Source organism: Heterodontus francisci, chromosome 2 (genome assembly GCF_036365525.1).
Source record: "Heterodontus francisci isolate sHetFra1 chromosome 2, sHetFra1.hap1, whole genome shotgun sequence".
NCBI lineage: Eukaryota > Metazoa > Chordata > Chondrichthyes > Heterodontiformes > Heterodontidae > Heterodontus > Heterodontus francisci.
Window position 1 is genome coordinate 102,631,299 of NC_090372.1, and position 15,749 is coordinate 102,647,047.

At 43.7% G+C, this 15,749-nt stretch overlaps 1 protein-coding gene across 3 annotated transcripts in view; it reads left to right on the forward strand.

Annotated features, from left to right (window-relative positions):
* Positions 1-15,749, forward strand: part of crppa (CDP-L-ribitol pyrophosphorylase A) — a 481,556-nt gene that overhangs the window by 133,770 nt on the left and 332,037 nt on the right. For all 3 annotated transcript variants that reach the window (XM_068009407.1, XM_068009398.1, XM_068009416.1), the window contains exon 4: positions 7,747-7,851. In XM_068009407.1, the coding sequence (XP_067865508.1) occupies positions 7,747-7,851 (105 nt within the window). The remainder of the gene's footprint in view (positions 1-7,746; positions 7,852-15,749) is intronic.

The window sequence follows — 15,749 nt, forward strand, 5'->3', positions numbered from 1 at the left end:
CTACTCCCAGAACTTTTTGACCTTAATAATACCTTCCTTGACCCAGAATGGAACAGGAGTCACGACACTGCAGCTGTTCTAGCGCCAGAATTCACAGTTGTACTGATTGCTTCCTATGCAGCTTTTAACTACAATGCCAGTGAATACCTGTGACATTAAAATGTATTAAAAACTTTTTAAATTCGTACTTGAGATGTGGGCATCATTGGCAAACTAGCATTTATTGCGCATTCCTAGTTGCCCTTGAGAAGGTGGAGGTGAACAGCCTTCTTGGATCACCGTAGTCCATCGGTGAAGTAACTCCACAATGCTTTTAGGTAGGTAGTTCCAGGATTTTGGCCCAGCGATGATGAAGGAATAGGTATACAAGTCCAAGATGGAATGGTGTGTGATTTGGAGGGAAACTTGGAGGCGATGGTGTTCCCATGCACATGCTGTCCTTGTCCGAGGTGATGGATGTCATGGGTTTAGCAGTCATTGATCTTTGTTACTGTGCTGACTTCATGTATCACGTTGATAGAAAGTAGGCCCAGGATTTTCTGTCTCAGGCTGTACTGGGAGTAGTTCTGAGAGATGAGCTGTGACACAGCGGTTTGGGGCCTGAGAGTTTTTGGAGAAACTGGGCTCTTGCAGCATCTGCTGAGGAGAGAAGTGCCTCTCGCTGCCAGAGCTGTCCTCTGAACTGTTGCTCTCACCCCAGTATACCAACAGTTCTGCAGTAAAAACAAGAAACGCTGGGGCCAACAGGGCTCCAGACTTCATTACAGCCTTGGTGCAAACATGGACAAAAGAGCTGAATTCAAGAGGTATGGTGAGAGTGGCTGCCCTTGACATCAAGGCACCATTTGACTGAGTATGGCATCAAAGAACTCCAGGAAAATTGAAGTCAATGGGAATCAGGGGGAAAACTCTCCATTGGTTGGAGTCATACCTAGCACAAAGGAAGATGTTTGTGGTTGTTGGAGGTCAATCATCTCATACCCAGGACACTGTTGGAGGAGTTCCTCAGGGTAGTGTCCTAGGCCCAACCATCTTCAGCTGCTTCATCAATGATCTTCCCTCCATCATAAAGTCAGAAGTGGGAATGTTCCTGATGATTGCACGATGTTCAGTACCTTTCGCGACTACTCAGATACTGAAGCAGTCTGTGTCCACATGCAGCAAGATCTGGACAACTTTCCGAAGAAGGGTCACTGACCCGAAATGTTAACTCTGCTTCTCTTTCCACAGATGCTGCCAGACCTGCTGAGTGATTCCAGCATTTCTTGTTTTTATTTCAGGCTTGGGCTGATAAGTGGCAAGTAACATTTGCCCCATGCAACAGCTAGGTAACGACCATCTCCAACAAGAGAGAATCTAACCATCTCCCCTTGACATTGAATAGCATTACCATTGCTGAATCCCCCACTATCAACATCCTGGGGGTTACCATTCACCAGAAACTTAACCATGGTTAAATGGTGACCAAGGCAGGAGGAATGCACTGTCTTTTCTAGTCCCACTTCTCCACAGGTCACAACATATATTTTTAAAATGTTTACCCAGTTCCCAATACAGTTAGTCATATACTCTTCTTTATTCCAGAATAAAATACACCAACCAGGTTGTTTAATAAACAACAAAATTATCAATTTATTATGAAAACAAGCCTTATCCAGTAATGATGTAAAGCATTAACACACAGATTGAAATATGAAAGTTCCTCTTTTAAATCCCTGACGCACAAGCTCACACACACACTGAAAAGAATAAAGAAATTGTCTCTGCAGAGCTCTGCTACAAAAAAAAGAGACAAAAAATACTTTGGCCAAATGTTCGCTAATTCTTGAAGAGTAAAAAAGAAGATATGGAAAGATGTCAGTTGTCCCTTTTGGTATGGCGACTGAGTACACGTAGACGGGTCACTGGGATTTCTCTGGAGCATTTCTCAGGCGGTGCGAGAATTAATCTGGCAGGTCTTTTGCATCTTCTCAGGAGAAATGTTGCATCAAGGGTTTCGGCTATCACACTGAAACGCAGCATTTTTTCAGCGACAGAAGGACAGAGATGAGTTGGATTTTTTTTTTGGCAGTCTGATCTTCAACTGTCTTCAAAACAGTTCACACCCCAACTGAACTGAAAACAATATCCAAACCCCAAACAGCAAGTCAACCTCCTGATCCCCATAAACCTTGACATGTGGCTTCTCTGTCAACATCTCCCCTTAGTCCAAGGTTCCTGTTGTTTATTTATCTTAGGGCAGGTGATCTCCCGTAAAGGTTTTTAGCACTCCTTGATTCTTCCAGTAATTGTTTTCACAGTCAAGTGTCCTTTCAATGTCCCCAGTGAAAAAAAGTCCAGCATTTCTTCAGACTTTCAAATGAATCCATTTCCACAATTTAAATATGAGTCCTTAAAAACATATTTAAAAAAAAAGAAACACTCTTATAACATCATAGAATCATAGAATCTTACAACGGCCCGTCATTGCTGAGCCGATTCTTTGAAATTGCTGTCCAGTTTAGTCTCATACCTCAGCTTTTTCCTCATAACCCTGCAAATTAGTCCTTTTCAATTACATGTCCAATTGCCTTTGAAGAGGTCCAATGGAATCTGATTCTAACCTGAGATAACTTTCTTATTTTACTTTGAATAATGCCATGGGATCTTTCACACCCACCTAAACAGGAAGACAGGGACTGATCAAAAATGTTTTTTCCAAAAGACGGAGCCTTTGACAATGCAGTGCTCCCTCGGTACTGCCATGGAGTCTTAGCCTAAATTATGTGGTGAGGTCTTAGAGTGGGGCTTGAACCCATGAATTTTGTAAAGTCCCCTGTAAGTGTACTTTTCTAAAAACAAGTGAAGTAAATTTATTGTACAGAAAAGAAAGAACTTGGATTTTTATAGCACCTTTCACAATCTCTTGCATTCTCTGCCTTAAATGTAGCCTCAACCACAGAAGAACACTCCCTACTTAACCAGTGTGAATTTTCCATTTTCTATGATAGACATTTATTCTGAGTGTGAATGCCAATCATTAGGCGCAGTTTTATGCTGTGGCTGCACATGCATTTGTAGCTGAGTTGAGACTACCTAAACTCATTACACATATGCCTCTTGCAGAGAGAGAGCAATTTCCCGCCAGTCTCCGTTGAATTTGTTTAAACCTGAAAATAAAACAATGGCAAAGTAGTCTAATGCTGTTAAATTCTGAAGTATAATATTACAATGCCACAAGATTTTCATAACCTCAAGACTTCATTGCAAAAATGAAACAATTTGAAAGACTAACTAGAATATGAAGTTGAAAATGACTTGTTTATTGAAATATGCATTTTGATATGTGAAAATTAATTTTCTTTTTAAATGCTCTGTTAGTTTAAAATAACATGGCTAAAAATTATAAAAATGACTGAAGCTGGGAATGTATAAAACACTGGTTTTAATATCTAAGTAACACATTTGCTGTATGTTAATCCTCCAGGCAGTTTAGATATAGATTTACATGAAGATGTGTTGTATAAAGTAGTGTATATTCAGCAGTAATGGTCAGTCTGCTGTAGCTTGACATACGTGAATTGAAGATTGTGAATTGGGCTGTCAAGGGTGTACTCTTCTGTGACCAAACACAGGTTTAGAAAAAGGTGAGAGCAACTGCCTCCCTGTGAATTTTGCAGAAGAGGAAGACACTTTTGTTTGGCAAGATAGAAAAGGACAGATAAGATTTTGAGATTAGATTAAATAATATGCCTTTTATTGTAAAGGTCTATGATATCAAGTAACTGAAACCTTTAGAGACCGTAAAATGTAACTGTCATTTTCTTGAAGGATGGCTGTGATGTGTAGCAGTGACTTAAAGAAAAATTGGTGGGTGTGGAAAGAAAACAAAAAGAACTATTGGAAACAGAGCTGCCTTTTGGTGAGAGAGTGTGTGTAATTTATAGATCTAATTTCAGATAGAAATCCAGCTCCTACTAACACATGATTAATCATTAATCTTATATCCATTTTCATTTTTATGCCATAAAGAGCAATGTTGATTTTGAACTACTTAAATGTAAGATGAAGAAACATTTACATATCTCTTAGAACAAAGTGTTGTTTCTTCCCTAAAATATAATCAACAGCACAAGAATGATGAGCCCTACACTCAGATTCTCTTTGGGTGGATTGGGAGGGATTGACTCCTTTTCCTTTTCCCTCTGTCCAGCTTAGCCAATCACACCACATGATGTGGTAACAGAGGAATCACAATCATGGATTCACAAGAATTCCCATCAGCTAGGGTGGACTATCCTATCTTCTTGATCGATCAGAATAGTATATTGGCCAGGCAAAAATAAGAGGAAAATAACTACCAGAATCCTAGCTGGGCCCAATGACATGAACTAAAGTATATATTTGGATGTTTGGAGACAAGAACAGTTCCATGGTATGATGTGAAAGAATTTAGATTGTTGATGAGCAAAATATGCTCCTGCCTACAGGCATCCTGATTTTTCAGGCTAGAGACCTACTTGGGAGGAAGCCTGCAGCACAAGGCAGACCTTGAGGAGAGCAGATAGGTCTAGTGCTGGGTGTCAGAGGTCGCAGGGCAGGGATCCCAATTCCGGGGGGGCGGGGGGGGGGGGGGTGGTGGCTGGTCTCCTGAGCTGTGATGCTATGAGCTGAATTTATATTGTGCAGTCTGATCGTGTACAGCGTATTTAATTTCCCAGGATGCATTAGTACCATTCAGTAGCAAAATTGTTGGTTTAGCTTCAGCAGTTTCTTCTGAATTAAGAAAAACGAGAGAAAGATTTGAAAAAAAACTTTATTGAGGAAATCTTATTTGAGTGTTCTTCTTAACAGAGGATGACTGTATGGGAGAGAGAAAAAAAATGAGACTTTAAGTTCCATAAACTTTAGAAGTATGAGGTGATGCATTTTGGCAGAAGGAATAGGGAGAGGCAATGTATCCTAATGGCACAGTTCCAAAGAGTGTGCAGGAACAAAAGGACCTGAGGGTGCATGTGGCTAAATCTTTCAAGGTGGCAGGACATATGGAGAGAGTGGTTAGTAAAGTATATGGGAGCTTGGGCTTCATAAATAGAGGCATTGAGTACAAAAGCAGGGAAGTTATGCTGAATCTTTATAGGGCTTTGGTTAGGCCCCAAACTTAATATTGCGTCCAGTTCTGGTTGTAATGAGAAGCTTTTTATGTTGTTTGATGCAACATAAATGAGATGCGTGGGGTCCAGGTTGTTGAAGATCTCAAAACAGTTTTATTACAGCTAACAAGTATACAGTGCAGAGCTGACTATTTACAGGACTTGCCTCTAGGTGTTGCTGTAGCAGAGTGAGACTGGCATGTAGTCACATGACTGCATCCTGGTACTCAGTCATTAGCATACTATGATCTTAAAGGAACATCACTCTTAAAGGCAATCACACAACACTGGTCACCACACTTCAGGAAGGGTATGAGGGTCCTTGAGAGGGTGCAGAGGAGATTTGCCAGATTGGTTCCAGAGATGAGGGATTTTAGTTACAAGGTTAGGTTGGAAAAGCTGGGTTTGTTCTCCTTAGAACAAAGGAGATTGAGGGAGATTTAATAGAAGTGTACAAGATTATGACAGACTTAGATAGGTTAGACAAGGAAAAACAGTTCCCATTAACAAATAGCACAAGGACTAGGGGACACAGATTGAAAGTGTTGGGCAAAAAATGCAGGGGGAATATGAGGAAGCACTTTTTTACACAGTGTGTGGTAATGACCTGGAATTTGCTGAATTTGCTGCCCACAAGGGTGGTGGCAGCAGAGACAGTCACTGACTTCAAGAGGAAGTTGGATGGCCACCTGAGGGAAATAGACTTGCAGGGCTACGGGAATCAAGCTGGGAGTGGGACTGACTGCATAGCTCCGTGGACTGCTGGCATGGACTTGATGGACTGAATGGCTGCCTTCTGTGTTGTATATGACTGTATAAACCTGACTGAGATAGAGGGAGACAGTATCTTTCTTCGTTGTAATTTCACTTCATTGTACAAAAAAAAGTTGAATTTTGAAGCAAACATCTGCTAGCTTTCACCTAATTAGCAACTGGGTTTTGTTGATCGCAAATTTTAAGAGGTTTATTTATTAATTTATGGGATGTGGGTGCCACTGGAATTTATTGCCCATTCCTAATTACCCTTGGGAAAGTGGTGGTGAGCTGCCTTCTTGAACCACTGTAATCTGTATGGTGAATGTACTCCCATAGTGCTGTTATTTGCGAGTTCCAGGATTTTGACACAATGGGAAGGGAACTTTATGCTGGCAGCATGGGTCTCAACGTCGGGGAAACTGTCGCCGAGATCCCTGTGTCGCCTCGTCTGCTGAAGGCTCGCTGAATTTAGTGCCAATTAGGCGGATCTTTCGTAGGATTTAGGACATCCGCCCCCGCCCCCCCCCACCCTCCCACCCCCAGAGCCATGAAGCAGCCACATGGTTTTTTGTGCTGTGCTTCCCTTGTGGTGACAGGGCTCCCTGCCTGTGGGTAATTGTGGCTGCGGCAGGAAGAGGTCCTTAATTGGGGGTTAATTACCCAGTTAAGGGCCTCAACTGGCAGCAGGGTGAGAAGGCCATTTACAGGCCTTCCGGCTCGAGACTAAATTTTGGTGGAAGTGGGATGGTGGTGAGGTCCCTGCCAAGGGGGACAGCATATAATTCCACCCAATGACGATGAAGCAATGGCAATACATTTCCAAGTCAGAGTGGTGTGTGACATGGGCGGGAACTTGGAGATGTGATGTTTCCAGATGCCTCTGCCCTTGTCCATCTGGGTGGTAGAGGTTGCGGGTTTGGAAAGTTCACCTCGAAGAAGCCTTGTTGAGTTGCTGCACTGCATCTTGTAGATAGAACACACTGCAGCCATGTTGCATAAGTGGTGGAGGGAGTGAATGTTTAAGCTGGTGGATAAGGCGCCAATCAAGCGGGCTGTTTTGTTCTGGAAGGTGTTGAGCATTGTTAGAGCTGCTCCCAAGTAGGCAAGCAGAGAGTATTTCATCACACTCCTGACTTGTGAGATAGTGCAAAATGGGTGGTTTGGCATCGGACGCTCGTTATATGCCCGTCCCAATATTCAGTTCCATCGACTTCATCTACCTTCAATTGCCTCCCTCTTGCATACCATCTCAACTTTAAAAATACTATATATACATATATATAATACTTAAGTACATCACAGTGTTATAAAGGTCTCTTTTATTCGTTCGTGGAATTTGAGTGTCGCTGGCAAAGTCAGCGTTTATTGCTCATTCCTAATTGTCCTTGAAAAGGTGGAGTTATCAATTTGTTCATATATTGCCATGCACACTGAATAATGGACAGAATTGTGGACTTCTATTCCCAAAGCACAGTTGCAAATCTTAAGTATCATTTAATAAAGATGGAAATTCACTTATTTAGTTTCTATAAATCAGTGACCTTTTTGTTGTCCTCTCCGTGACACTAAAAAACCTCTATTGTTATAAAACAGTGAATATTCTAAATTACCATGCACGATGGTAGATAGATAGATACATTTATTATAATTTCTGGCTGTGTTTCTGACAGAGCCAGCAGATTATAAATATTTATGTTCGTCATGTGGAGGGTAGAAAACTTTCAAATAAAACTTCAAATATATAGAATCACAGTGCCTCATGGCTGCTTATAAAATTATTTTCAGTGACAATTAATGATTTTTAAATTTCTCTTAAAGATCCATATGGTGTAATTCATATTTATATTTTCTATTACAGTGCACAGATTATGATTTTGAGCATGGGACAGAGTGTCTTCATTTAGCTGCGCAGTATTGTGGCATTTCTGCCAAGCTCATTGATGGGCCGCCTGATCTGTGGAAGGTAAGAGGAAGCTGTTTAAGTTTAAATATCATGCTTTACTGAAAACAATATGATCATAAAAATAGGATTGTAACCAAACTTAGACAGGACTAGGAAATTAATATTCCTTAATATTTGCAAGAGAGGTTGGGAGGCTGTAGCTCTGAAGAGAAACCCGAGGTGCTGGGACTATTTTCACAGGATCAGAGAAAGCTCAGAGGAGATTTAATCAAGATCCTCAAAATTAAAGTTCAGAAGTATTGATAGAATGAATAAGGAACAAACATTTCTTGTGGCTGGGGAATTAATGTTGGGGGCTCATCAATTTAAAACTATCAACAGAACAGGAAGTTAGGAGAAATCCTTTAGTACAGATGTTATTGGACCATGGAATGCTTTGCTGCAGGGAGTGGTTGAGACAAAAACCATTGCATTTTGTAAGGGAAGAACAAACATTTGAAGTAGAGGAAAATACAAGGCTAAAGGAGGAAAGCAAGGCAGTGCGAGTGGTTTTGGATTGTGTTAGCAAACAGCCAGCACAGACACAATAAGACAAATGACGCCCTTCTGTGACTTCTGTTGTCACATAGTTGTATTTGAGATTAAAATTTACTTTTAAATATATTGCGGAAATGTGTGTCACAGAATAAAATCTCTGATTGTCCTTTTAAAAATGTTTTTTTTCTTAATGGAGAAGCAATGCAGTTAAAACAATAAAGAAAATGCATATGGTAATGAGATTAAGTACTGCAATTGAATCATTTTTATCCATTATAAATGGGAAGAGTCAGAGTATTGCATATGAATGTTAGGCAGACTTTAACACAGTTTGTTGGAAGAAAGTCATTCCAACTGTGACATGGATTTTGTTTATGGTAAGGTGATGTAAGTAAAGGTTTGCATTTAAGACATACAGGGTGGGTTTGGAGGCAGGGAGTGCATAATATCGGGTGGCATGGTGGCGTTGGTTCCTGCCACCATTCCCCCTTCACCAAAACTTAGTCCGGCTTGGGAAGGCCTGTGAATGGCTTTCCTGCCCCGCCGCCAATTGAGGCCTTTAACTGGGCAATTAACCCTCGATTAAAGGCCTCTACCTGCTGTAGCCGCAATTAGCCGTGCAGCGGGCGACCCTGTCTCCACACGGGAAGCGCGGCATGAAAAACCATGCGGGCTGTTTCCGGGTGTGGGAGTGGGAGGTGGACCCTCGTTAAAAGGGACTTAGTGCCTGAATGAGGGAACTGCTAAGGGCAACCCCCACTGTCCTTGCTGCTGATCTTCTCTCCCTCCTCCCCCGTCACCCCCAGTTGCGAGACCCCTCCCGCCCTGAACTACCTGAGGCCTGGGTCCAACAATGCTCCTTGGTCTCCAGTACGGTTACCTCTAGCAGCAGCCACTGCCTCTGCGGTGGCACTGCAGCTGCCAGCATTTGGTTGGCCGGCAGCTCCCAGAGGGCAGGGCGTCCGGCAATGGGGTCCTAAATCCTATGGAAGGCCCACCGCTGTCCACTTAAGTGCCTAATTGGAACTAAATTCAGAGGGCCTTGCGGAAAAGAGGTGACGCAGGGATCTCGGTATCAGTTTCTCCAGACAGTGAGACCCCCGCTGCCAGAATGGAATTCCCCCCACAGTTTTTGTTTGTTGAGGTTTGTTCTATTTTTATTCCAAAGATCGACATGAGTTATAAAGTGAATATAGCTGCAGCTGGACCTGTATGCCCTATTTCCTCATGTTTCCTTCCTTGCTTATGATGCTGTAATTGTAAATGTTGCATGAAAAGTGCAGTATGGAGCCAACATTACGTCACCTCTGTGGGGAGAACCCGTGTGGGCCCTTTGACAGAACTGGAAGATATTACAGATGAACTGTATTTAAAAAGGAATAGAGCAAAGGGAAGGGAGTGAGAAAACACATATACAAGCACACCATGAAAAAGAATTGGGGTGAAACTCTCCTTGGGTAGTAGCATAAAAACGTTAAGGCGTGATGGTAGCCCATTTTTATACTCCATCCAATTCTCGTTTCCATTGCCTTAATGAAAAAGAAAATTGGACTGGGAAGAAAAGTGCTGTTAACGCACATTGTCCAAGCTGAATTTCATCCCCACAGAATGGCTTGTGAAGTACCTAAGTGGAACATATTAGATGGCTAAGTGGCTGAAGTGATACTAAAATGAGACAGTAGGAGTCCTATGGAAAGAACATAAAGGCATTTATGAGACATAGAGAATACGTAAATAATTGAGGTGACGGGGGAAGGGAAGTAGAAATAGAAGCAGGAAAACTGGCAAATTTATAGCATCATAGAATCATAGAATAGTGCAGCACAGAGGAGAGACATTCATCCCATCAAGTCTGTGCTTTGAAGATCAGTTTGTCTCACTCCCCTGCTCTATCGCCATATCCCTGCAATTTCTTCCTCCTTCAAGTATTTACCCAATTCCATTTGGAAGGCTACTATTGAATTTGTGTCCACCACCCTATCAGACAGTGCTTTCCAAATCCTAACCACTTGTTGGATAAAAAGGTTTTTCCTTATGTCACCTCTGGTTCTTTTGCCAATCACCTTAAATCTGTGCCCTCTAGTTATTGACCCTTCAGCCACTGGAAACAGTTTTTCTTTATTTGCTCTATGCAAACCCTTCAAGATTTTAAAATACCTCCATCAAATCTCCCCTTAACCTTCTCTGCTTTTCCACTATATTCACATAACTGCAATCCCTCAACCCTGGAACCATTCTAGTAAATCTCTTCTGTACCCTCTCCAAAGCCTTCATATCCTTCCTGAAGTATGGTGTCCAGAGTTGGATACAATACTGCAGCTAGGGCCAAACTAGTGTTTTTTAAAGGTTTAGCAAAACTTCCTGGCTTTTGTAATGTATGCCTCTATTTATAAAGCCCAGGATCCCATATGTATTATTGGAGCAGGTTCAACAGTCCGGGAGACTGGAAGAAGAAAAGAGCAGGTTGATACCAAGAGACTGCCCTTCCAGCAGTGTTCTGATGGAGGGCCCCCCAAGCAAATTACTATCTTGTCTTTCCCTCCAAACTCTTCCCCTCCAAACTCTTCCCCCAACCCCCTCCACACACATTTTAAATGCAGGCAAGTCCATCCCACACTGTCCAGTACTTCCAGACAAAGAGACAGCGGTAACTACAGTTATGATTTGAAGCAGTTAAAATCAGTATTAATGCGAGATGGCTGAAAAATGCCTAATAGTACTGCAAACAGGACAGGCCTGTGGGTTAGGAGTAACGCTTGTGCGGAAGTAAGCACCAACATGATTGGTAAAATTCTATGCAATAGAGAGAGATAAAGTGGGGAATTTTAACCTGCAGGGGTGTGTGCAGGAGGCAAAACATGCTGGTGTGCTGGGGCTGTGCAATTGACAGGCTGGAAACCCTTTACACACTGAAATATGATAGCTGTTCCTTTGCCTAGGTGAAAAGCTATTGCTCTCAGTACTTGTTTTGAGAGTGTACTTCCACTGCTTTGGAGGTGATTTCAAAGATTTTGGAAATGATTTCTGTGTTTCCAGAGTTTTTTTACTTTGATTTGCACTTCTCAACTGTCAGCCTTCTCGGCAGCATGAGAGCTGCTTATGCAGCTCTACCTGAGATTCCTGATGAGGAACAAGAGGAGCAGTAGCAGCACCAGTAGGTGTAGCAACAGCCTTCTCCTCAGCCAGCTTTCACTCCACAGGACAGGGATGAACACAGAGCTGCATCTTTCAGGAGTTGACATCCTAACACAGGATGTAGAGGTAGAGGCTAAGCTTTCTGGCTATGACAGAGCACCAGTACCTCAGGAGGCTCATACTCTCATGTAGGGTGGTTACTGACATTTGCAGCCTCCGGAAAAAGACCTTCTTCAAGTGGACTAGATGGGCACGCACTGCCATTGGCGGTCAAAGTCACCACAGCTCTTAATATCTGCATCTCCAGCTCCTTCCAGAGATCTTCTGGTGACATCTGTAGAACCTCACAAAATACAGCGCACAAACACATCTCAGGTGAACGATACCATGTTTGTCAGGACGGCCGCTTACGTCCACTTTGCTACTGATGAGGTCAGTCAGAATGAGAGGGTGCTTGAACTTGCTGCTGTAGCTGGATTCCCAAAGGTACAGGGAGTATGGACTGCACACATGTGCTAATCAAGGCGCCCTTAGATAAACCAGTGGTCAATTAAAAGGGATTCCACTTCATTAATGTTCAACTGGTATGTAACCAATGAAAGATGATCATGCATATTTGTGCAAGATACCCAGGAAGCTGCCATGATGCCTTTATTTTGTGCCAATCAAGTATAACACAGATATTCACACCTCTAAGCAGAGTCGGTGGTTGATTCCTTAGAAACAAAGGGCTACCCTCTACGAACATGGCCTCTGAAACTTGTAAGGAGCCCTACCACTGATGCCTAGGAAAGATACAACCAAAGCCACATGACCACAACAGTGGTTATTCAGCAAGCTATTGAGATGCTGAAGATGTGATTCGGGTCTGGACAGATCTGGGGGCGCCCTTCAGTATGTGCCAGCAAGGGTATTCAGAATGATAGCTAGTGGTGTGCTGCACCCTGCACAATGTAGCACAGCAGAGAGGACTGGAGCTGCAAGAGGAGGAAGAGGAAAAGCAGCAGGAGGAAGAAGAGGAGCAGCAGATGAAGGAGTCTGCTGTGGCCAGGGTCCCTGCAGCCACTTACTTAACTGCCAGGAATACCTGGGACAAACTCATACAGACATAATTTAACTAATTTGAGGCAGTACAGCCATCTGAAGCGTATCAATGCTGAAGTTATTTTGCCAACCCCACCACCACCCCAGCCCCCAGCACAAAGCATTCTTTTTTTAAAAATTTGTTTATGGGATGTGGGCGTGACTGGCTAGGCCAGCATTTATTGCCATCCATAATTGTTCTTGAACTGAGTTCAGAGGGCATTTAAGAGTCAACCACATTACTGTGGGTCTGGAGTCACATGTAGGCCAGATCAGGTAAGGACGGCAGATTTCCCCTCCTAAAGGACATTAGTGAACAGGATGGGTTTTTACAACAATCGACAATGGTTTCATGGTCATCATTAGACTAGCTTTTTAATTCCAGATTTATTAATTCAATTCGCATTTCACTATCTGCTGTAGTGGGATTTGAACCCATGTCCCCAGAGCACTAGCCTGGGCCTCTGGAGTACTAGTCCAGTGTCAGCACCACTAAGCCACCACCTCCCACAGTCAACAATCCATCCTCCCACTAACACACATTGCTCGTCTTCTACTTTTATCATACCATTTCCCTCAAGACTGAATGCTACTTGGCAGGCGACAGGCAACTGGGCTGACTGGACAATGGAGCTTTGAAATAAAGTTTCTGGTGCACTTTGCTGCACTTCAGTGAGGCATTGAATGGCCAAGGCAAGACTTTCCATCATCCTACTTTAAACATTAAACATAAAATTGATTATTTAACAGTGTTAACACCCAAATGAATATCCTTGTGTAATCACAAATTTTCTCTTCCTTTCCCTTCTACATGGTGATGCATTTTGGGAGGTTAAACCAGGACAGGGCATATACAGTGAATGGCAGGGCCCTGGGGAGTGTTCTTGAGCTGAGAGACCTTGGGGTGCAAGTACATCGTTCCCTGAAAGTAGCAACACAGGTAGACGGTGTGGTGAAGAAGGCATGCTTGCCTTCATCGGCTGAGGATTGAGTACAAGAGTTGGGCCGTCATGTTACAGTTGTACATAACGTTGGTAAGGCCGCATTTGGAGTATTGTGTGCAGTTCTGGTCACTGCACTACAGGAAAGATGTGGTTAAGCTAGAGAGGGTGCAGAAAAGATTCACAAGGATGTTGCCTGGTTTGGAGGGCTTGAGTTATTAAGAGAGATTGGATAGGCTGGGTCTATTTTCCCTGGAGCGAAGGAGGCTGAGAGGGGACATGATAGAGGTATATAAAATTATGAGAGGCATAGATAGGGTAGATAGCCAGAGTCTGTTTCCCATGGTAGGGGTGACTAAATCTCGAGGGCATAGATTTAAGGTGAGAGGGAGGAGGTTTAAAGGGGATCAAAGGGGTAAATTTTTCACACAAAGAATAGTGAGTATCTGGAATGAGCTGCCTGAGTAGGGGGTGGAGGCAGGAACAGTAGCGACATTTAAGAGGCATCTGGACAGGTACTTGAATGAGCAAGGCATAGAGGGATATGGAATTAATGCAGGCAGGTGGGATTAGTATAGATAGGTAATATGGTCAGCATGCACGTGGTGGGCCGCAGGGCCTGTTTCTATGCTGTACAACTCTATGGTGCTACCTTTATGGCTTCAGCAGAGTTAGAGGCAGGCTGCTTGTTCCCCGCTTTGACTGTTCAGCTCAGATGCTCATGGCTGACATCCTCTGGGTTTTGCAACCTGTGAGGCCCCTGCCAAAGACTGTCCCACCTGCACTTGTGCAGGGGCAGACTTGGCCATTGGGACAGGATGTGGGGCTCTGACTGAGGGAGGGGTAGTGAGGGGGGAGGAATGGGAGCACTTTGAGCTCCACTTCCATGTCCACTTGCTCCAATCCCTCTCATGGTCCATCCACATTTCCCTGCTAGCCAAGAGCTGAAGAGCACTTTGCTGCACATCAGTGAGGCATTGAATGGCCAAGGCAAGACTTTGCATCATTCTACTTAAGATGACAGACTAAGTATGCAGGCCATTGGTCAGGGCCAACATACACTTAGTTGCCTGTCGTACTTGACGACCATGCAGGTGTCACTCTTTCCACAGACATAGACATTAGCACATAGGCCTGAGACACACAGCCCTCATGGTGGAGCTGGACTCCTCCAATTTCTCTCCAATCGTGCGCAGTGCTTGTGGAAAGGTTGACAGAACCTTACACATCTGCTGCTGCTGCTCCAGAAAATTCCTCTTTGTTGATGACCCCTGATGCTCAGCATCTACATCCAACTGAGCAGAGCTTGGAGTGTCCAGTGCCCTCCAACGAGGACTCTCCGCTGCTGACCCTGTCTCAAGCATGATCTCCTATACACATAAATTAGAGCTGACAAGGTGAGCGTGTTCTCAGTCTGAATTGTGCAGATAATCATTTTTCATTGCCTACTGACATCAAGTCAACATGAGTGAATGCTGTGTGCCATGGGGTAGTGTGATATCTAATTCTGTCACCAGGTAGCTGGGAGACCACAGCTCTCCATCGCCAATCGCCATGCAACCTGATACTCTGATTCTCTCCAGTGTGTCCTCCTCTGCAGTGGTCAGGGCCGCGATGACTGGAGGGCCACCCCTGATGTTCTGTGCTCTCTTCTCCTGCAAGATGGGAAAGAAGAGAGATGTAAATGTGAGAAATGGAAGTGCTGAGAGAATAGAAGGACACATTTGGGATGGATCACTGTGAGGGATAGTTGTGTCATGGCAACAAGATGAGATGAGTGTCAGTGATGGCTGTTTAGATGGGGATGTTAGGAGGTGCCTTGAGAGAGAGGAATGGGTGGAACTGCAAGGTGTGTAGGTCTGAGGAGTGCTATGCAGAAGGCTGGAGAGTTCAGAGTGAGGGGGTTGGCACTTGAATGTGGCATGCCACTCACCTGTCCTGTCCTGGTAGGGTCATTGAACCTCTTACAGCACTAAATCCAGGAGCAAGGCACCACAATGCTGTTGCTCACTTCTTTTTGCCACTTACAGCCACTCCTGCTTGGTCTCTGAGGTAGGCTTCTTCCTCCTGTCCACAGGGAACAGACTCTCTCGCTGGGGCCCTTACAGCCTGCAGCATGATGTCCAGGGATGCATCAGAGAACCATGGGGAAACCTTGCCTCATTGAGGCTCCGTCACTCAAGTAGCTGACTCTCTCTTGACAGTTGTACAATGGATCCATTCTGACCCTCGCAGGGTCTCTTTAACTTGTGAAGCTTCAAC